Source organism: Microcebus murinus, chromosome 13 (assembly GCF_040939455.1).
Source record: "Microcebus murinus isolate Inina chromosome 13, M.murinus_Inina_mat1.0, whole genome shotgun sequence".
Lineage (NCBI taxonomy): Eukaryota > Metazoa > Chordata > Mammalia > Primates > Cheirogaleidae > Microcebus > Microcebus murinus.
In genome coordinates, this window is record NC_134116.1 from 81,883,499 (window position 1) to 81,906,413 (window position 22,915).

A 22,915-nucleotide genomic window follows, 5' to 3' on the forward strand; every position below is an offset into this window, starting at 1 on the left:
AGAGAGAGAGAGAGAGAAAGAGTATGTAGAAATTTTTTTCCTTTTTGACACTGGGGACTGAACTCTGATCTTTTTCTTTTGCTCAAAACTCCTTCCTAAGACAGCCAGCTGAGTCAGGCTCACAAATGGTAAATTCCCACTAAGCAGATTTCGTTAACCAAATAAAGCAGTGGTTTACTTCTCAACCTGATTCTAGTATAGCATTAACATCACCTAAAAGATAAAAAGCCCCCATCTTAACTCAAGCATACTAGCAGATGCCTATTTTTAAACTTGAAACATTCTCCTGTCTGGACCTCCCAGAGTGCTCACACCTTTATCTTAAATTAAGCATATCCTTCTGGTCTTTCAGATAAAGCCTAACTAACTTTCTCAGCCAATTGCCAGAATCTTTAAAAACCACCTATAACCTGTAAGTCCCACCCCATTCGAGATGGCCCACCTTTTTGGTCCAAACCAATGTATGCCTCTCATGTATTGATTTATGACTTTACCTGTAACCCCTTGAAATGTACAAAACCGAAATGTAACCCAGCCACAGCCAGCCCACTTGCTCAAGGCTTCTTGGGACTGGCTTCCAGGCCATGGTCCTCAAATTTGGCTCAGAATAAACTTCTTTCAAATATTTCAGGGTTTGGAATTTGTCCGTCAACAAGACAGAGTCTCACTCTGTTGCCCCAGGCTAGAGTGCCAAGGCGTCAGCCTAGCTCACAGCAACCTCCAACTCCTGGGCTCAATCGATCCTCCTGTCTCAGCCTCCCGAGTAGCTGGGACTCCAGACGTGAGTCACCATGCCCGGCTAATTATTTCTATTTTTAGGAGAGAAGGGGTCTCGCTCTTGCTCAGGCTGGTTTCGAACTCCTGAGCTCAAAAGACCCGCCTCCTCAGCCTCCCAGGCTGCTGGATTACAGGCGTGGGCCACCGCGCGGCCGGGTGGACGAGCCTTTGCGCCCTGGGAGCCCGTCCTCCGCCCAGGTCGGCGGCTCGCACCTGCACGCCCGGCCTCACAGCCTAACATACACCCGCGTTTCTGCTCCCACAAAATGGAGACGCCGGTCCTGCCTCCCAGGGTCCCCCGAGGACCACGGACCCCACTTTGCGCCGCGCACCAACCTGCAGGGACGCAGAATACAACGCCACACCTGCGGAGCGATATTAAAACAGAAGGTCCGGAACTTTGCACAATGGCGGCCATGGGCGGAGCTGACCAGGCGCAGAAATAACGCGGTAACTTCTTCCCGCGGCACTGCGCTGGTGACGTCATCAGAGCCTTAGACTACATTTCCCAGGAGGCCCTGCGCTCTTCCAATTGGAGCCAAAGGAGGGAGATCTCCAGTTAAAATGACTATTATCCAAAAGGCAGTAATGAATGCAGGTGAGGATGCTGAGCAAGGGGAGCCCTAGTACACTCTTGATGGGAATATAAATTAGTGCAAGCACTATGGAAGACAGTACGGAGGTTCCTCAAAAAACTGAAACTAGGACTACCATATTACCTACTCCTGGGTATATACCCAATGGAGGGAAGTCAGGATATCAAAAAAGATGTCTGTACTCCCATGTTTATAGTGGCACTGTTCACAATAGCTAAGATTTGGAATCAACCTAAGTGTCCATCAGTAGATGAATGGGTAAACAAACTGTGATACATATACACAATGGAATATTTTGTAACCACAAAAAAGAATGACATCCTGCCATTTGCAAAAACACGGATGGAACTGAAGAATATTATGTTAAATAAAATAAGCCAAGACAGAAAAAAAATCTCACATGCTCTCACTCATATGTGGCATCAGAGAGTAGAATGATTATCAGCCTGTGAAGGGTAATGGGGAGGGGAACAGTGGGGATGGTTAATGGTACAAAACTATAGCTAGATAATTAGATAGAATGAATGGTATTTGTTAGCATAACAAAGTTACTATAATGAAAAAGTTAGGTTATACTTTAAAATAACTAAAATAGTGGAATGACAATGTTCCTAACACAAAAAAAAATGATAAATACCCGACGGGGTGGATATCCCAATTACCCTGATTTGATTAACTCACATTGTATGCTGGAATCAAAACATCACATGTACTCTATAAAGTTATAGAATTATTATGCAGCCATAATATTTTTTTTTAAATTTAAAACTTCAGTGGGTGGGAGAGGGGAACATTAAATCCACTTTCATTGTCCTCATGAATTCAGGGAACTATGAATGACAAACCCAATGGGAATGATGTTGAGTTATTTCTTTTTCCCATTTCCCCATTCCTAATAGTGCTGTTCTAATAGATATCATAAAGTTAATTCAACAAAGAGTTTTTGAAACCCTATTGCAGAATAAAATTTAACAAAAGAAAATACTCACTTGACTCCTTCCTGCTTTCAGAATGGTGGTCTCAGTGTGACAGCTCAGGCAGCCAGTGTGTGTGTATATGAGGCAGGAGAACCCTGAGCTAGATTCCTGCAATTCTGTGACCTCACCTCCCTACAGAACTGCAATTATTATTTTATGTATAGTGAAAATGACAGTGGATGCTAGCAGGACTGCGACTATTTTTGAAAAACTCTATCTTTGTTATGAATTCCCCAAATAATTGCCAGTTCCTAATCAGGAGCTCCAATGATTCCATTGAAGTGTTTGGGAGAGGCTTTTCTTTTTCCATGATCCTTGGAGGCAGACAGAGTCTCATGTGGAAGAGAAAAGGAAATGCTGAGATCTGTCAATGCAGGGACTGACAGTGAAACATGTGTTATACACTGTACTCTGTGCTTTCCTGAGAAGGTCCTTTACCCGAAATTTTACACTTTGTTCATTCTTGAATTCCTGACATGCCCCTTTATTTAAGTTATAGAAAGAAAAATGAGATGACAGAAAGAAACTAAGAAGGATGCTTCAATGGGCTAGATGTAGATGATCAAACATCATAAATTAGTATCATAAATTTTTACTAAAATCATTAATGAATAACTAGCACAAATGAATGTACATTGATTTGGAAACCAACATAATGTGGAAACCTTCTAGGAAAATATTGCTTACCAATATGGGTATCTTTTTAGACTCCAAGACTAAACACAATAAAAAATATAGGGGGAGAAAGGTTTACAAAAAAGGCTCTTGCAAATAAAGTTCCAGGATCAAGTGGTTTAACAGGGGAATTCTGCAGTCATTTTAAATGTCATATAAATCAATGCTTCTTAATCAATTCAAGAATATTACAATGGAAAAAATATTTCCAAATAAATTATAAAATCAAATGGAGCATTGCTACTCAAAATCTCTAAATGTTGTACAAAAGAGACCATTATAGAAAAATCTCATCTTTGTCTATACATATAAATATTTAACATAAAATATTAGTAAACAAGGCCAGGAGCAGTGGCTCAGGCCTGTAATCCTAGCACTCTGGGAGGCTGAGGCTGGAGGATCGCTCAAGGTCAGGAGTTCGAAACCAGCCTGAGCAGCAGCTAGACCCTGTCTCTACTATAAATAGAAAGAAATTAATTGACCAGCTAGAAATATATTTAGAAAAAATTAGCTGGGCATGGTGGCACATGTGTGTAGTCCCAACTACTCAGGAGGCTGAGGCAGAAGGATTGCTTCTTCCCAGAAGTTTGAGGTTGCTGTGAGCTAGCTAGGCTGACACCACGGCACTCTAGCCCAGGCAACAGAGTGAGACTCTGTCTCAAAAAAAAAAATACTAGTAAATAAATCCTATTTATTATTAAAGATAATAAATAATGACAAAATTCAGTTTATGTCTGATACTTAAGAGTAATGTAATATTATGAAATCCACTGATAATATTTATCATTTTCATGGAGATAATTAGAACATAAATGATTATGTTCATAGATGCAAAAATATCCATTTAGCAGGATTTAACATAAAATACTGTCTATTTAAACCCGTCAAAAGGAGGAATTAATAGATGTTTTCAAAACTGAGAAAAGGGTTTTTTTCATACTCATGGAAAATATAAGGGAGATTACCACTATTTTCAGAAACAATAATAAAAAGTGCAATATTGTCTATACTATTCATTAAATTTGCAATGAGCTTTATCCAAGGCAATTGAGGGCAGAGAGGACATGAAAACAAATATGTAAGACTCAATTTGCACGTGATATAATTATATATCTAGAAACATAAAGGAATTGATACAAAAAATCTAATACAAAAATACCTCTGCAGACTAATATAATATTGATGCACAAGACAGTAGCCTTTCTAAGTATAATTCACATCATTCATGAATATAGTATTAGAAGACTATAACAAGAAAGTACAATATATTTTAAAAAGTAAAACAAAATTACCTAGAAACAAATCTAATTAAAAATGCACAGAATCTCCGTGGCTCAAGCCTGTAATCCTAGCACTCTGGGAGGCCGAGGCGGGCAGATTGCTCAAGGTCAGGAGTTCAAAACCAGCCTGAGTGAGACCCTGTCTCTACCATAAAAATAGAAAGAAATTAATTGGCCAACTAATATATATAATATAAAAATCAGCCGGGCATGGTGGCTCGTGCCTGTAGTCCCAGCTACTCGGGAGGCTGAGGCAGGAGGATCGCTTGAGCCCAGGAGTTTGAGGTTGCTATGAGCTAGGCTGACGCCATGGCACTCACTCTAGCCTAGGCAAGAAAGCGAGACTCTGTCTCAAAAAAAAAAAAAAAAAAAATGCACAGAATCTATATGAGTTAATAAAGAATTCCTGAAATATGTAAAGACTTAAATGAAAAACTGCATGTTATTGTTGAATAGAAAAATTCAATAATATAAAGAAGTCATTTATCCTTAAGCTAACCTCAAAGTTGTATTTGATCTCCTAACAGATTTTTGTCAGTTTTTCTTTTAATCTAGCAATGATTTTGCAAAGTGCACATGGAAGAACAAAGATAAAAGAATTGCCAAAATCCTGAGAAAGAAAAACAATGAGGATGTCTGGCCCTATGATAAATTAAAACACATTAAAATATTTTATAATTAAAGCAGTATGGTATAATATAAAAATAGGCAAACAGAAAAGGATAGTAGAAAATTCAGAAACCTACCAAAGTGCATGAGAAGCTATGCAATAAAAACTACAGAGAAGTAAACTTTATTAATACTTGTTATTTGGGAACTGGATATTTCTTTAAGAAGAAAAAGATAAAAATGGGTTCATTTTTCACACATTATTGTAAGGTAAATGGCAAAGGAGAAATCTACCTGGCAAATAATGGAAAATATACAAATAGTAGAATAAAATATTGACAAATAAAAGTAAAAAGGGAAATGCCAAATGGGACATCTATTTGCAACTTATAAACAGGCAAAGGGAAGCACATATGTGTTTGTTCTAGAAAACAAGAAATGTTTTCAAACATATGGTTTCATGGCATAAAGACAAAAGAAGCAATGTTTAGGGTCCTTCTCGGACTTAACATGGGACAATTTGAGCTCAAAAATAGACTTAAATGGCAGTGTATGAAATTCTATGAAAAACATAAGAAGTAATTTTAGGAAAATATTATTTATTTGTTTTGTTTATTTGATGGAGCCACAACATAATTATTATTACAATTGATAAAGAATCAATCATTTTTTTCTTCCTTTCATGGTAGACCAGTTTTTTCTCTTTTTTGAGACAAGAGTCTCACTCTGTTGCTGGGGCTAGAGTGCAGTGGCTGATCCTCCTGCCTCAGCTTCCTTAGTAGCTGGGACTGTAATTACACACCACCACACCTGCCTAATCTTTACATTTTTTTGTAGAGACAGGATCTTGCTATGTTGCTCAGTTTGGTCTTGCACTCCTGGCCTCGAGCAATCCTCCTGCCTCAGCTTCCCAAAATGTTAGCATTACAGGTGTGAGGCACCATGCCTGGTCCTAATAGGCTAGTTTTTAATGTAATAAAGAGCTCTTGAGCAATTCTTAATACAAGAATGAGAACTAATACATGCAGAGGATATAATAGACCTAGAAAACTGCTATTTCGCCACCCTCAGTAAAACAAGTTAAATTATAAAAATACTATTCGAAAAATGCTAAACAGGTGATCAGAACTTATTAACATTAGTGTCACTAAAGTTGGTATTCAATCCCACACTGATAAATTTGACTGGCTAAAAAAAAAAAAAAAAAGCTAAACAATCACATGAAAGGAACAGGCAGACATTCCTTGGACCCAATGTAAATAAAAGTGGAAAAACCAGAGATGTATCCAAATGTGCTTTCTGAAACCAGTTGTGCTGGAAGCTTAAAATACAGTGACTTTGAAAGATTTAGTACCAAAATAAAATAATACTTCATTAATATTATAATATTATATTGATCACATATACAACAATAATATTTTGGATGTATTGGGTTTAATAAATTATTATAACCAATTGCACTTGTTTGTCTTTTCTTTCATGCTGTTTCTAGTAAGTATAAAATGACACGCGTTGGCCTATATTTCTAATAGGCATTGCTCCCTCAGAGGACTGCCTCTATTTTTTTATTTTTTGAGACAGAGTCTCACTCTGTGCCCCAGGCTAGAGTGCCATGGCCTCAGCCTAGCTCACAGAAACCTCAAATTCCTGGGCTCAAGCAATCCTCATGCCTCAGCCTCCCAAGTAGCTGGGACTACAGGCATGCACCACCATGCCCGGCTATTTTTTTCTATATATTTTTAGTTGTCCAATTAATATCTTTCTATTTTAGTAGAGATGGGTCTCGCTCTTGCTCAGGCTGGTTTCAAACTCCAGACGTTGAGCAATCTGCCTGCCTTGGCCTCCCGGAGTGCTAGGATTACAGGAGTGAGCCACCTCGCCCCAAAGAATCTTTAAACCCACTTATAACCTGTAAGCCCTGCTTTAAGATGGCCCACCTTTTTGTGCCAAACCAATGTATACCTTCCACGTGTTGATTTATGACTTTACCTGTGAACCCTGTCTCCCTGAAATGTATAAAATCAAACTGTATTCCAGCCACAACAAGTCCACTTGCTCAAGGCTTCTTGAGCATGGCTCTGGGTCATAGTCCTCAAATTTGGCTCAGAGTAAATCTATTTAAAATTATTTTGCAGAGTTTGGCATTTTCCCCGTTGATACCATGAAGTTTAGAAAACTTGAAATTTAAAAATTATTGTCATTATATTGTTTCCAATTTTGACTATCATATACATTATTCACAAATGGATATAGCCTTACCTACAAGATAAAATGCTGCGGATTCATGCCTATAATGCTATCACTCTGGGAGGCTGAGGCAGGAGCATCACTTTAGGTCAGGAGTTCAAGACCAGCCTGAGCAAGAGGAAGGGACCCATCTCTACTAAAAATAGAAAAATTAGCCTTGTGTGTTCCCACCTGTAGTCCCAGCTTCCCGGGAGTCAGAGGCAGGAGGATCACTCCAGCCCAGGAGTTTGAGGTTGCAGTGTCCTACGATGACTGCACTCCATTCTCCCTGGGTGACAGAGTGATACGCCAAGGAAAGAATGGGAAAGAGAACATGAAAGATAAAGGGAAAGGAAAGGAAAAGAAAATGTTAAACGGGAATGTCTTCCAGGAAGAAGTCTTGCTAGCCGCCATGGACGTGTATTTCTACCATCTTAAGACTTGTCACTCAGGGCCCAAAAGGCGGGGCTTGGGGCCCTATCCAATCAGGGACACCGCATTGGGAACTGCCCAATCAGAAGTCGGGCGGGAAAGGCGAGGACTTCCGCCATCTTGGTGGCGCTTTCCTTTCTGGCGCCATTTCCGCGCTGCAGGCTGTGTTCGCTGCTGCGTCTTCCTTGCTCCTTCCGGGTGCCTCTGCCACAGCCTCTGTTCCCCTGCAGCGTGCGTGTGCTGTCTGTGTGCAGGATGGCAGGACACCGCAGAAGCCAGAAGCGGGTGAGTGTGGTGACCAGGCGTCCAGCGGGCCGGGAGGGCCGTGTGGATCCGGCCCACAGGTCTGCGGCGCGGGTAGGGCGGGAAACCCTGGCGAGGTGCTCACCGCGCGGCTCGAGAAAGATTTCTCTGACAGAGATTAATGCATAAAGATAAAAAGTCTATAAACCAACATGCAGCCCAAAGAAAAAGATAGATAAGATAAAATAAATAAAAATAAGAAAAGAGCTGGGCGCGGTGGCTCACGCCTGTAATCCTAGCTCTCTGGGAGGCCGAGGCGGGCGGATTGCTCAAGGTCAGGAGTTCAAAACCAGCCTGAGCAAGAGCGAGACCCCGTCTCTACTATAAATAGAAAGAAATTAATTGGCCAACTGATATGTATATAAAAAAATTAGCCGGGCATGGTGGCGCATGCCTGTAGTCCCAGCTACTCGGGAGGCTGAGGCAGAAGGATCGCTTGAGCCCAGGAGTTTGAGGTTGCTGTGAGCTAGGCTGACGCCACGGCACTCACTCTAGCCTGGTCAACAAGCGAGACTCTGTCTCAAAAAAAAAAAAAAAATAAGAAAAGAAAATAGAACAATTGTATTTAAAAAAAATTAAAAATAAAGATTATTTTGTCCGTCAGAACGGCGTGAATGAGAAAGGGGGCGGGGAGGGAGCGGGGAGCCGCAGGAGGGGAGTCCGCGCGGCTGGCTGCTCTTACGGGGACAAAGGGAGAAATGGTCCCTTGTTGTGGAGTGACTAGCAAAGCTTGGGAGACTGTGCAGTTTTCTGTCTCTCTTGAGCCTTCTGTTTCTGGAGACTTGGTTATCTCTGAGAAGTAGTCTGGCTCATTCTGGCCGTGGATGGGACTTTGCCCCTGAGATAACGTAGTTCTGGGCTGGAAACCGAGACCTGGAGCTTAGCCCCCTGCTGCCATCCTGGAGCTGCCCCGGAAATCTTTTGGGCTGCAAATCAAATCCTGATGGCTTCGAACCGTTGAATGTAAAGGGAAAGATTTACATTTCTTTCGGCTCTTTTCACGAGTTTGTGAAAACAAGAGTCCCAGCGGGGTGCCTGCTAGTTTGGTAGGGAAACACAGGATTGACCTTTAGCTGTTATTAGAAGATTAAGGGATTGGGCGGGGCACTGGTGGGCTCACCCCTGTCTGTAATCCTAGCTCTCTGGGAGGCCAGGGCGGGAGGATCGCAGAAGTACAGGAGTTCGAAAGCAGCCTGAGCAAGAGCGAGAACCCCCGTCTCTACTAAAAATAGAAAGAAATATAGAAAAAATTAGCCAGGCGTGGTGGCACATACCTATAGACCCAGCTACTCGGGAGGCTGAGGCAGGAGGATCTCTTGAGGTTGCTGTGAGCTAGGCTGTCGTCACGGCACTCTAGCCGGGGCAACACAGTGAGACTCTGTCTCAAAAAAAAGAAAGAAGGAAAATTACAGGATTAGATATTTTCCTGTTATTTCAGCAAGCATCCCCCCAGGTACAGCTTAGTCCTCAGTCCCCTTCAGCCACAGGCAGGGCTGGGCTGGGCTGGGCTGGTGCAGTCCTGACCTGGGGCACCCTATCCCAGCCTCTGAGGCATGTTTTGCCCAGCTGGAGCCCTGTCTCGGCTGCTGTGCACCTGCAGCTCTGAGTCTTTCCCAGATGGTGCAGGGATGATGGGAGCGTCAACGGGAAGGATCCACATTCACTGTGCGGGGCTCGTACTTGGGAGGAGCTGTGGTCTGTGGGGTTCTCAGTGTTCCTCTCTCGTGTTAAAAATTAAACTCAAAGGAAACAGCAATTTATGTTTCCAAAAGCACCAAGCCATGGTGTGTGGTTTGGGGTCTATATTCTTAGGTTGGAACCCAGGGCACTATAGTGACTACAATCTTAAAATTGCCTCCTATTTAGTTATTTTAACACTCCAGAGGGACTTGTTTTCCTCTATGTTTTCCAAATACATGACATGCAGGAACTCAAATCTAACACTGTTACCCCAGCATAACTCTTCTAGGGCTTGCAGTAAAATTCTAAATTTTCAGTTCCTTCCCCAAATTCCCAAATGCCAACTTCTCTTCTCCAATTCACATTATCCACTATTTGTTATTTATCATACTGTTCAAAGAGACAGAGTGTTTAGTTGTTTATAGTTTTTTTTTCACAGAACAGTGGTTGTCTTTTAAAAAAAATTGTTATTTCTTGCTGAAACTTTCACGAGAGGAAATCAGAGAATATTCACTTAATTCTTCTCTGTAAAATATCTTTGTGCGGCTCCTTTTATATTTCCTTGGCACAGACATCTTACCAGAATGTCTTTAGGTTGAGTTTCTTCTTCAGAAATTTTACAGGATGATTTGTCCTCAGCCACAGTCCTGTCATTTCCTGCCTGTGGGTTTCACGACAATGTGAGGATGACCCAGGATGCCCACAGAAGCCATGTCTCTTGAAGTGTCATTGAATAGCAGCCCAGAGTCATCTCCATGAGGACAGCCTGAGGGATGGGTCTGGAGCCTCTGGGTGGTTAGCTCCGATACCCTAGGGCTGAGAGGAGTCTTCTAGTATACCTTTCATCTAAAAAGCTAACCCCCTGAGACATTAAGATTTTCTTGCTCTGGTCCTAGTTTGCATTTCTTGGAGATAACATTGGTGGTGGCCGGTCAGTTAGATGCTGGTTTTTAGGGGAAAAGACAGAAATTATTCGTGTTCTCTGGATTCTCTCACGCTTGGGAGGGGAGAAAAACTATCCCTAAGGACAAGAAAAGCCCTCCCAAGTGAGGGGGTACAAGAACTTGCAAAGCAATTTGCACTTTAGGCATGCAGAGGGGTGCAGGCACAGTACAATTGCTCCTGGGAGGGTGGTCTTTGAGTGCTATAGTGTGCAGTTTAGGGGTCTGAGTGTGTCCCAAGTGATAGAATGGCCTGACTTGACACTTGAGTCAGACGTGTCTGTTCCTGTCACACTGCTTCTCCCTGATTTTGTCACTTGAAAAAATTCATCCACTCATTTCAACTTCAGTTTTTCATTAACAGTAAAATAAATTTTAGCTGTAGAACTTGAAAGGTGAGAAAATACTTTCAAAGGAGCTTAAAAGAGGTAGATTTCAGGAAAAAAACCTAGTCATGTATTCTATTTGTTAAAAATTATTATTTACCTATTTTCTGTTTACAAGGCTAGAGAGTACAGTGGCATGATTATAGCTCACTGCAGCCTTGGATCTCTGATGCCTGGGCTTAAGCAGGTCTCCTACTTCAGTCTCCTGAGCAGTTAGGACTACAGGCATGTGTCACCATATTGGCTAATTTTTAAATTTTTTGTGGAGACAGCTCTAACTATTTTCCCCAGGCTATTTGTAAAGTTCTGGCCAAGCAATCCTCCCAACTGGGGCTCCCAAAGTGCTGGGATTACAGGTGTGTGCCACCACACTAGTCTCAGTGTTGTGGCTCTTATTTTGAGATAATATTCAATGGAATTCCAGGACTTCCGCGCTTTGGGAAGGATACCTGGGGAAGGAAATAGGTCAAATCTCTTCCATTTTTGTTGCAAAAAAATGAATTTATAATATTTCCACAAGACAGTGTGGTTGAAAAGTTGTTGAATTACAAAGATTTACCAAAACATCAGTTTCTCTCTGGTGCAGGTGAAGAATTTGTGACAGTGTATAGCTTTGTTTTGTATCCTGTTACCTGAAAGTTGGAGTTTAATGATAAATCCTATAGGATGGGATTTGGTAACTTGTAGAACTGTTAACATATTAGTATTTACTAAATGATTTGTTACTGTGGAAATAATAATTAAATAACCTGCTTATTGTCTGAAAGGGCTAGATAGTTTTGATTTTTCTACTGAAGTATAAAATTTAAATGCCTTGAAATTTCTGTGATATTATGATAGATAGATTGTGTTATTTGTCCATGATTCCTGACTCTCAGTTCCAGTAAGTCTTGTCATTTCCTAAGTGACTAGAGCAGTAAGAATATCTTTTGTTAAGTATTTTGGTTTTTGTTCTTGGTTCCTGAAGTAGCTCATGAATGGTAAAGTGATAGATAGTATTTTGTTATTTACAATAAGCCTTTCCGACCCCCCTGTTAGTGAGGCGGTTTTTGCAAAGCCCCTAAAAACCACTGGTTGGGGGGATGGTTGCCAGGGGAACCAGCCATGTGCTTAAAGGGATAGAATGTTCAGTCACCCCCAACCTTTGGGGAGGTCAGAGTGGCTAAAGTTTAAGTTGATTGAAAATGGCCTATGTTACATTAATTAGGCCTATGAAATGAAGCTTCCATTAAAAACAAAAGGACAGGGTGGGGAGCTTTCAGATGGCTGAACCCCTGGTGGTTTTTGGAAGGTGGGGAGCCTGGCAAGTGTTTGAAAGCTCTGCACCCCTTCCCCCATATCTTTGATGTATCTCTTAATCTGGCTATTTATTTACATCTTTATGATATCCTTAATAATAAACCAGTAAATGTAAGTACATATTTTCCTGATATTTGTGATGAGATAGTCTAGCAAATTAATCAAATTTACAGAAGGGGCCATGGAACTCTAACTTGAAGCTGGTTGATCACAGGTTTTGGAGGCCTTGACTTATAACTGGTGTCTAAAGTGAAGACAGTCTTGTTGAACTGAGTCCTCAACCCCTGTGTAATTTGATACTATCTCCAGGTATATAGTGTCAGAATTTAAGTGTATTTGAAGATATTTAGCTTGTCTCCTGCAAAATTGATTGCTTGTTTGGTGGTAGGGAAAATTGGCACACATTTGGGCACAGAAGTCATCAGTGTTGATTGTTGTGATGTGAAAACAATTGTGGTTTGAGATTTTTCCCCTCAGAATTTCCTTCCTTTCTGTAAACATAAAGACTGAGTTTAAGTGATTTTGCTGGATTCTTCAAGGACTGAGGATTTTGTCACTTACAATTAAATGAATAACCCTGACTGAGAAGCAGAGACATGAGTCCAATGACTACAAGATAAGGCCAACATTGAGCTTGCAAAAGGTCATTGAATGGTTAGTTTTCCTGGGAGCTGTCCCAGCCTGTTCATACCATCACGGAAGGAGCATTTTATACTGACAAGCTACAGAGTGCTAGAAATCTGGGGGATCCACAGGAAGTTTTGTTGGGTTTGGGATGGAAGGAGTATGTGATACGCCTTCTGGGATCATGATTATTATTGTCCTGGGGCTGTTTTACAACTTTGACAAATAACACAAATTCAGACTCAGGCGAGAAGTGATTTTATTGTAAAGGAGTATTGCAGTAAGGGGCATGCACAAAATGTAAGATCTACAAGAATCTCAAAGGTTAGGCAGAAAAAGGCTTTCTTTCATAGGCAGAAGTAAATAAGATTAGATGACAGGTGAGGAGGAAGGCAGGGTGCAATGTGGCAAAGTTATATAGTAAATCAGAGAGTGATTTACCCTGAAGTCAGACTGTTTTTATGAGGGGTACAGAGAGGGGTTGTATGCTGGCTAAGGCTGGAAGGGGATCAAAGTTCAAGGGCCTGGCTGAAGGAGAGTTACATTAGCCATATTTGATTAACAAGTATTCTGTTCAGACCAGTGACAACAGATTCATCAAATTGTTTATGAAGCAAAAATGTCAATTTGTGGAATCTATGTCTTGCTTTGTGATAAAACAGAGAGCATCATGTAAGTCTTAAAGGGAGGGGTGTTTTTTTTGCAGTGAGCTGCTCCTGATGAACACAAAGGATGAACACAAGAACACAAAGGTCTACCCAGAAATCTTGGGGTTCCATGATGAACAAGGGGTATCCTGCCAGAAAAGGAAGAGTCTTTGGTACCTTTTCTGTGTTCCTAAGGAGTCCCCTGGCTGCTACTGATGGACAGTTCCTTTAGGTCCCTTCACATGGCATCAAAGGTGACAAGGGAAGGAGACACAGATAGAAATACATGGAAGAATAAGTCCCAGAGGAACTAAATTGAGAAGATCTTGTTTTTAAAAATGGCCAATAAAGTTTCACATTATCCTTGGCAAAAATCACATCCATAAGAAAAGAAACAGGGGTAGCACATTTAGATAATAGGTGTTTAAAAGAAAGAAAATAAGTTGACAGACAAGCTTTTATTGAGGGATCATAGGCGTCAGATAAATTTATTTGTACATGTATAGGTTAATTATTGGTTATAACTAAGTGAATATTTGAGTATAGAGATCTTAAAATTTTTATGATGTAAACAGCAAAGATATCCTTTTTTGGCATTTTCTTTTTGAAATTTACACTAAGAAAAAGTTTTGGAGGTGGGGCTTATTTGTTTATGATGACACCGGCTATTTAAAGCTTTCCCTTTGAAATGTTTTAGTCAGCTGTTTCTTTTCTTTATGAATATATTGTTTCTTTTAGCTTAGAAGAGAGGGTAAATAAACAAGACAACAACAAGGAGTTTCTATCATACTCTAAATATAAATCAGTGGTACACCTGAACAAATGACTCACACGAAAGCCAAATCTACACTTTACAAGATCTTCAGTTCATTGTTGCACACATTAAGATTTGAGAGGTACATTTTAACTCAACATGTTTCCATATGAAATATATACACAACCTATGCTGAATGATGTGAATGTAGCACTCAAAAATATAAATGTTCGTGATGGTGATCTTAATTTTATGCTGTATCATCCAGAAAACTAAAGTATCTACACTGGTTTTGTGGATCTTAGCTCATTCTCTTTTCTCAGAGTTAAAGTACATTAGAGAATATTTCTGTGTTGGCAATTGTCTTTTTTAATAAATCCAGGCACCTATATGAGTGACAGACAGTACTCCCCTCTCTAACTTCACCTGAAGTCAAATGAAGAACTCTTCTCTTCTCATGGCCACTTTGTAAATGACGTGTTTTTCTTTCAGGAACTGTTGACATTCAGGGATGTGATCATAGAATTTTCTCCAGAAGAGTGGGCATGCCTGGACCTTGCTCAGCGGAATTTGTATAAGGATGTGATGTTAGAAAACTACAAAAACCTCCTCTCCCTGGGTGAGGATAACTTCAATACATAATTTGTATTCCACACTAAGAATTTTATATCCTTCATTTGTAGAATGTTTTCTGGGAATACCTGCTTTACATGAATGAGTTTTAGATGATTGTTCCCAGGAAAACTTGGGGATTTTTTGTAAAGAAATAAAATCTTCAGGATGTTATATCTTGACATTAATGTTACCCTTTCTTGTGCTGATCTGTTTCCTTCACTGTAGTAGTAATTTCAGAAATTTAATGGCACAAAATATTGTTATCCACACCTGAAAATTCAATTTCCACTATCAGTTTTTCACTCACTACCGTGTTTCCCCGAAAATAAGACCTACCCATAAAATAAGCCCTAGCAGGATTTGTAAGCATTTGCACAATATAAGCCCCACCCAGAAAATAAGACCTAGTTGATGGGCTTGACTATACAGCATATCTGCATTTTGTCGCCAAGCTGCAAAGAAGACAAGCAGCCCTTCTCATCTGCCCCATGAGAACTCTGTTGCTCAGCATGAGAGATTGGGGCCAATGGTTCTAAAGGAAATAGAGTCACAAGAAATTCAGGATGGAAGTCGAGGTTTGGAGATTTATGGTGATGTTCCAGAAGAAGACAACTATATTTGAATCAATGTAGATTGTTGTACCGTACTTAAAAAAATAACACATCACCTGAACATAAGCCCTCTGGTGTCTTTAGGAAAAATAAATAGAAGACCCTGTCATATTTTTCGGGGGAACACGGTAGTACTAGATAAAAATGGTAAGGACCCACAAATTTAATGGTTCCTAAATGTTCTAAAGTTTCTGTCAGGAAGTGGTACTTTTTGATTAAGGTTTAAAAATCTTATTTAATGTTCTGTCTTCTCTACTGAGGACGGTACTACATTGTTAATTGGACAGTCCTAGCAAGAGTCATTCTACTGTTTTCTAATAAAACAGGACTTGCTGTCTCTAAGCCAGACCTCATCACCTATCTGGAGCAAAGGAAAGAGCCCTGGACAGTGAAGAGACATGAAGCAAGAGCAGTACAGCCAGGTATGTGTCTGTTAATGAAGCAGATGACACAGGTGAGAGGTCCAACCATTAAGGAGGTCTAAAAATGTGGTTTAAAATGTTTAGGTTTTCTATTATTGATCTGTCTGATTTTTATATTCATTATGGAAAGTCGGGTCTTAAAATAAATAATCACCATGTTGCTGTGTATGTCTTGCTTTACTTCTGTAAATATTTATTTTATATTATTGGAATCCCTGATGTTATATGGTGTATTGCATAATACATATTTTATATGTGTGTTATTTATAACTTACATGTATGTATATTTTACTGTCACAGATTGCTGGTAAATGGGCACATTTTATCATTATGTAATATTAGTCCTTGTTTCTCATGACAATTTTGAACTAATGTGTATTTTGTCTAATGTAATTATGGACACTGCACTCGTTGCTATTTGCATGGAATGTTATTTTATCCTTTTATTTTCAGCCTATTTGACTCTTTCAAGTTAAAATGAGTCTCTCGTAGACAAAATATTATAGAAACTAATCCATTCAGCCATCTTATCTTTTTTAGATTAAAGAGTTTAATACATTTGTATTTAGAGTAATTACTGAAAGAAAGGAAGTTTCTCTTCATTTCTTCTGGGTGTGTGTGTAATCGCTGATTTCTCTTACTGCCTTCCATTTGGTTTTATTGATTGTGTTGTTTCTTACTTTAAGTCTTTTGTCATTGTCTTTACCTTTTTTTTTTTTTTTTTTTTGAGACAGCTTCACACTCTGTTACTGGGACTTGAGTGCCTTGGTATCAGCCTAGGTCACAGCAATCTCAGACACCTGAGTTCAAGTGATATTTTTATTAGAGATGGGTCTCACTCTTGCTCTCACTGGTCTTGAATTGCTGACCTCAAGCCATCCTTCTGCCTGTGCTTCCTAGAATGCTAGGATTGCAGGAGAGGGCCTCGCACCCAGCTGTATGTAACACATCTTGAAATCAGAAAGTGGTGCCTCCAACATTATTCCAATTTTTGAAGATTTTTGGCCCTTCGTGGTACTTTGTCATTGCATATGATTTCTGAATTGCAACTTTTCCTTTTGGCAATATCTGAGAATTTAAAAAAGATTGCATTAAATTTGTAGATTATTTTTGGCAGTATGGACATCTTCACATTATTAAATCTAACAACCCATGAACAAGAGCATGCTTAAGACTGTACTTTAATTTCCATTCATTTTTAAATTAAGTTTTCCTTCTGTTATTTATTTCTAATTTCATTCCTTTTTTGTTATAGATAATAGTCTATATCATGTTAAAATTTAAAAATTGTAAAGAATTGTTTTGTGTCCTAATAGGTATTCTATCTACCAGAATGTTTTATGAAGTATTGAGAAGTTTGTGTGTTCTGCTGTTGTCGTGTGGAGAGTTCTGTATTTGGTATAGTTGTTTTATGTTGCTTTCAATTTGTCTATTCCCTTGTTAGTATTGTGTCTTACATTATTTATTACCAAAACTGGGGTATTGCTATTGAAGTATCCTTTGGTTATTATTTTGCTGTGTATTTTTCACCCTTAACTTCTGTCGATGTTTGCCTTATATATTGTGCAAGCCTGATTTTGCACACACATACACACACGTGCATATTTTTTTATATCAATATAAAACATAAAAGATTTAGGTTCCCAGTGAATGAACAGTTTCATGATTATTTAATATTCTTTTTTGTTTCTTGTGGCAGATTTGACTTAAAGTATATCTTAGGAAATAAGACAAGTTTTGTCTCAAAATATATTGTGCCTAATTGTGACCTCCCCCACTCTCATTTTATTAACATTTGCATAAACTGTCTTTCTCTTTCCTACTTTCAGTCCATTTTTATCATTGCATCTACAGTGAGTTTCTTGTAGATAGTATATAGTTGGATCTTATTTTCTTAAATTTCTATATTTATGTCTTTTGATTGTAAAGTGTAAGTCCATGAATAATTACATAATTTTCTGAAAGGGAAAGGTTTATTATTGCAATTTTAGTAATTCCTTTTTTAATTCCCATAGCTATTAACATTTTGCCTGTTTCCATCTCTTTTTGCCCTCCTTTTTGTCTCATTGATCTTTGCAGTGAGATACTTTACCTTCTTTCTGGTTAATTTAGTGTATATCTATAGGTATTTTTATTATAGTTACCATGGCAATTACACATAACTTCTTATAGTTGCAACGATATTATTTTAAACTGGTTATAACTTAACTTTTGTGGCATATAAATATTCTTCCTCATTACATCTGCCCTCAAGTTTGTTATTGACAGCACTAATTATATCTTATTGTATGCCACATCCATTAACATAGGTATAGTATTATTTTTCTGTTTTTGGTTAAAAAATTTTAGAGTTTTTGGCCAGGCAAGGTGGCTCACACATGTAATCCTAGCACTCTGGGAAGGCCGAGGTGGGCAGATTGTTTCGGCTCAAGAGTTAAAAACCAGCCTGAGCCAGAGCGAGTCCCCATCTCTACTATAAATAGAAAGAAATTAATTGGCCAACTAATATGTATAGAAAAAATTAGCCAGGCATGGTAGCATGTGCCTGTAGTCCTGGCTACTTGGGAGGCTTAGGCTGAAGGATCACTTGAGCCCAGGAGTTTGAGGTTGCTGGGAGCTAGGCTTTCGCCATGCCACTCTAGCCTAGGCAACAGAGTGAGACTCTGTCTCAAAAAAAAATGTTAGAGTTTTATTGAAAGTGTTTTCTGTGCCATAATTATAATGCTATTTAATTTTACTTAAGTGTACTTATATATCTTTCCCAGAGAGCTATTTATTTTGTCTTCTAGCATCTTTTTATTTCATTTGTTTTGTCTTCTAGCATCTTTTTATTTTCAATGAAATGGGCTCCTTTTGGCATTTCTTATGGAGCAGGTCTACTTTTCCAGATTCTTGTTATCTTGATAAGTCTTCAGTTTTTCTTTATTTAGGAAGGGCATTTTTGCTGAACATAGTATTTCTGATTTGAAGTTTTTGTTCTTTTAGCCCTTTTGACTATAGCACCCATCTCTTTTCTGGCATGCAAAGATTCTGTTGATAAATCCACTAGGAATCTCATGGGAGCATGTTCATAGATAACACCTCATCATTCTTTTGCAGCTTTCAAGATACTCTTCTTTTATGTGACTTTCAACATTTTCCTCATAATTTCTCTCATTATGGGTCTCTTTGTGGTTATCCTAGGTGATGTATGTTGAGCTTTTTGATTTTTTTATGTCTTTTTATTTGTGAATTTCTCAGTCATTTGTTGTATTTAGCCAAACAATTTCTGTTTCCTTATATGCTTTTATTTTCTGTTGATATTGTCATGTGACTGATTTTATTGAGTTGTCAGTATTTTTCCCATTTTACTCATTGAGCTTCATTCAGATGATTACTTTTAACATTTTCAGATAATTTATACATCTACATTTCTTTATAGTTGATTTCTGATTAGCTTTTTTCTTTGATTGGTTATGTTACTCTGATGTTCTCCATATGTTGTAATCCATGGTTGAGATTTCAGGATTAAGAATTACCACCTTACACAAACTTTATCAAGTGGTTTTGTTTTGGGGGATTCTGACACCAATTGACATTACTAGAGCCGCAAGGGTCTTCACATCTGTTCCGATGATGTTTCTTCTGTGAGATTCTGTGTTTACTTTTCAGTTAAAGCAGTTCTTTCCCATTTCTACTTAAGAGCCTATCACCATTTGCTACACTTATTCTCTCTGTGGTCTTGAAGTCTCTCTGCTGCTATATCAATCTTGTTACCCTTTGTTTCAACACACTCAGGCTGCCTTTCAGATTATAGCTCCATTCCTTTCATTACTGTGTGTTAAGGGAGACAAAACACTCTTGGAAAGGTCCCGGAAAACCAAAAGAACGGACACAGTTGTCATTATTTTCTTTCTGATTTGACAGAGAAGTTGGGAGTCCCGAATTTGCTTCTATATGCACCATGCTGTATTAGAAGGATGAAGGGCCATAGTCAGTAATCATGAGTCTTTTTTTCCCTTCTTTGTTGCTCTTGGAATTGTGCTCTCCTTGAATGCTGAAAAGTTAAAACTGGTTTTTAAAATTCCCACAAAGGCAATTTTGTCACTATAATGTTGTTATATTTATTTATAAAAAATAGAATTAGAGCCTGTGTGTTGTATTATGCCATCTTGCTAATATGCTTGGTCTAATTTTATGCATTAAATTTGTAAGGTATATTCATCTGATTCTGAGAAAAAAAGTGGGATAATTATTTTAAAATTTTCTTTTCAGCTGTGGCTTCTTATTCCACCAAAGGCCCTTTGCCAGAGAAGGATATAAGTGGTGCATTCCAAAAGGTGGTATTGAGAACAGATGGAAGCTGTGTCCTTGAGAATTTAAACTTAATGAAAGACTGGGAAATTGTGGGTGAGTGTAAGGAGCAGAAAAGACTTTATAAAGGACTTAGCAAATGTTCATCAACTATCCATGGCGAAATCATCCAAGGTAAAAAATGTTTGACAGTTGTTAAAAAATTGTCAGATATAAATAGGCATAAGATGAGACATAAGGTATTGAATCCTTTTAATTGTAAGGAATGTCAGGAACCCTTCAAGCAGTGCCCACACCTTACTATAAAAAGGAGAATTCATAATGGAAAGAAACCTTGCAAATCCAAAGAATGTGGCAAAGTCTTTAATGGATCCTCATACCTTATGAAACGTAATAGAGTTCACACTGGGGAGAAACCTCACAAATGTGATGAATGTGGCAAAGCCTTTAACTGGTACTCAAAACTTTCTCAACATAAAAAAGTACATAATGGAGATAAACCCTATAAATGTGAAGAATGTGGGAAAGCTTTTAAGTGGCCCTCAGCTGTTAACTATCATAAGAGAATTCATACTGGAGAGAAACCTCACAAATGTGATGAATGTGACAAAGCCTTTGACCGGTACACACACCTTTCTGAACATAAAAAAGTTCATAGTGGAGATAAACCCTATATATGTGAAGAATGTGGGAAAGCTTATAAGTGGTCCTCAGCTTTTTATGTTCATAAGAGAATTCATGATGGAGATAAACGTTACAAATGTGAAGACTGTGGCAAAGGGTTTAATGACTGCTCGTATCTTACTAGTCATAAGAGAATTCATACTGGAGAGAAACTCTACAAATGTAAAGAATGTGGCAAAGCCTTTACTTGGCGCTCAACCTTGAATTCTCATAAGAGAATTCATACAGGAAAGAAGGCCTACAAATGTGAAGAATGTGGCAAAGCATTTAAACAGTACAGACACCTTACTAATCATAAGAAAATTCATACTGGAGAGAAGCCCTATAATTGTAAAGAATGTGGAAAATTATTTACGTATAGTTCGCAACTTAGTACTCATAAGAGAATTCACACTGGAGAGAAACCCTACAAATGTGAAGAATGTGGCAAAACATTTACTTGGTGGGCCGGCTGGTGTAATCATAAGAGAATTCATACAGGAAAGAAGCCCTACAAATGCGAAGAATGTGGCAAAGCATTTAATCAGGAAAGATACCTTATTGATCATAAGAAAATTCATACTGGGGAGAAACCCTACAAATGTGAAGAATGTTGGAAAACTTTTAAGCATTCCTCAAGCCTTCATACACATAAGAGAATTCATACTGGAGAGAAACCCTACAAATGTAAAGAATGTGGCAAAGCCTTTAACCAGTCTTCAAATCTTAGTACCCATAGGAGGATTCATAGTGGAGAGAAACCCTACAAATGTAAAGAATGTGGCAAAGCCTTTAAAGATCCCTCTGTCCTTAATAGACATGAGAGAATTCATAGTTGATGAAAATGCTACAAATGAGAACAGTGTAGCAAAACCTTTAACCATTACTCACAGCTTAGTAAACATAAGAGAATTTATACTTGAGAGAAACCGTAGAAATGTGAAGAATGTGTCAAATCCTTTAATCAGTGCTCTAACCTTTATAAAAAATAGAGTTAATACTAGTGGAAAGCCCTGAAAACGTGAAGAAAGTGGCAAAATCTTTAAATGATGTTCTTTCTTTACTATATATGAGAGAATTCATACCTGAGCAAAATCCTGCAAATGTAACAAAAGTGGGAAAACCTTTCAAAACTGCTCATGTTTTACATGTCATCAGAAAGTCATACTGGCTGACAGTGGAATTGTGTACCAACTCAAAATACCTTTCAGAAAATAAAAATAATAGAGTTAACCAGAGCATTTATAGTGACCAAAATTACAGCAACTGTAAAGTGTGGTGCAATACCTTCCTTCTCTCACAGATCTTATTGTGCCCAGAATTCATATTGAGAGGAGACTTCCATTTATTGCCTAAGTGTTACTTAAGTTCAGAGAATTTGGATTTGAGAGACTCTACAAATGTAATGAATGCAGAAAATCATTTGTTAAAAAAAAAAAAAAACAAAACACCTTAGGGAACACCAGAGTTTATACTAAAAGAGAATTTTACAGATGCCATAACGTGAAAACAATATTTATCAAAAATCAAGTGTAGATAAACATCAGAGGATTCACAACAGAAAGCATTAAGGCACTAATACTTTTAGATATTACTCTGAAACAGTATTCGTTATAGAGAATCATTCAACGTTATAATTAGATAACTTAGTGTATGTATGTTTAGAAAGAGCAGGAGATTGGTTTTATGGTGTGTTATAATTACATTAAGAGTATATTGAATGCATTAAAAATTGTAGATTGTTTTTTGAAAATTAAGTATTGATGCCATTCAAGCACTCAAATTACTCGATGGTATGTCTTTATTCCCAGTTTGTCTTTGAAAGCATATGGTCAATTTTTGTTGCATCAAAGTATGAAAGTTCTTCTAAATTCGGTGGGCATCGTTCGTATATTCTTCCAAGGATGACTGAAATGCAAGATGCTAGATGAAAATCTAACTGGGGAGGCTTTTCGTGATTGACTGATAAGACTGTATGTCAGAGGTCAATGTTCAGAGTTAACATTCTTCTCCATTATTGTTATTAATAGAAACACTTTGAATTTTAGAAGTAAATTGTTTTAACAATTGTATATTAAGGTATTAAAACAGTGGATTTCGAAATG

General features: G+C 38.4%; 2 protein-coding genes across 2 annotated transcripts in view; one reads left to right on the forward strand and one right to left on the reverse strand.

Annotated features, from left to right (window-relative positions):
• Positions 1-1,207, reverse strand: part of LOC105878839 (zinc finger protein 716-like) — a 53,108-nt gene extending 51,901 nt beyond the window's left edge. The window contains exon 1 of the mRNA XM_076009573.1: positions 1,114-1,207. Coding sequence (XP_075865688.1) covers positions 1,114-1,195 — 82 coding nt within the window. The 5' untranslated portion in view covers positions 1,196-1,207. The remainder of the gene's footprint in view (positions 1-1,113) is intronic.
• Positions 1,208-7,692: 6,485 nt separating this feature from the next.
• LOC105878837 (uncharacterized) lies at positions 7,693-22,205 on the forward strand. Its single transcript, XM_076009395.1, has 5 exons — positions 7,693-7,857; positions 14,699-14,825; positions 15,759-15,854; positions 20,109-20,321; positions 20,631-22,205. The coding sequence occupies exons 1-5, from the start codon at positions 7,828-7,830 to the stop codon at positions 21,647-21,649; spliced, it is 1,485 nt and encodes a 494-aa protein (XP_075865510.1). The 5' UTR covers positions 7,693-7,827; the 3' UTR covers positions 21,650-22,205.
• Positions 22,206-22,915: the final 710 nt, after the last annotated feature.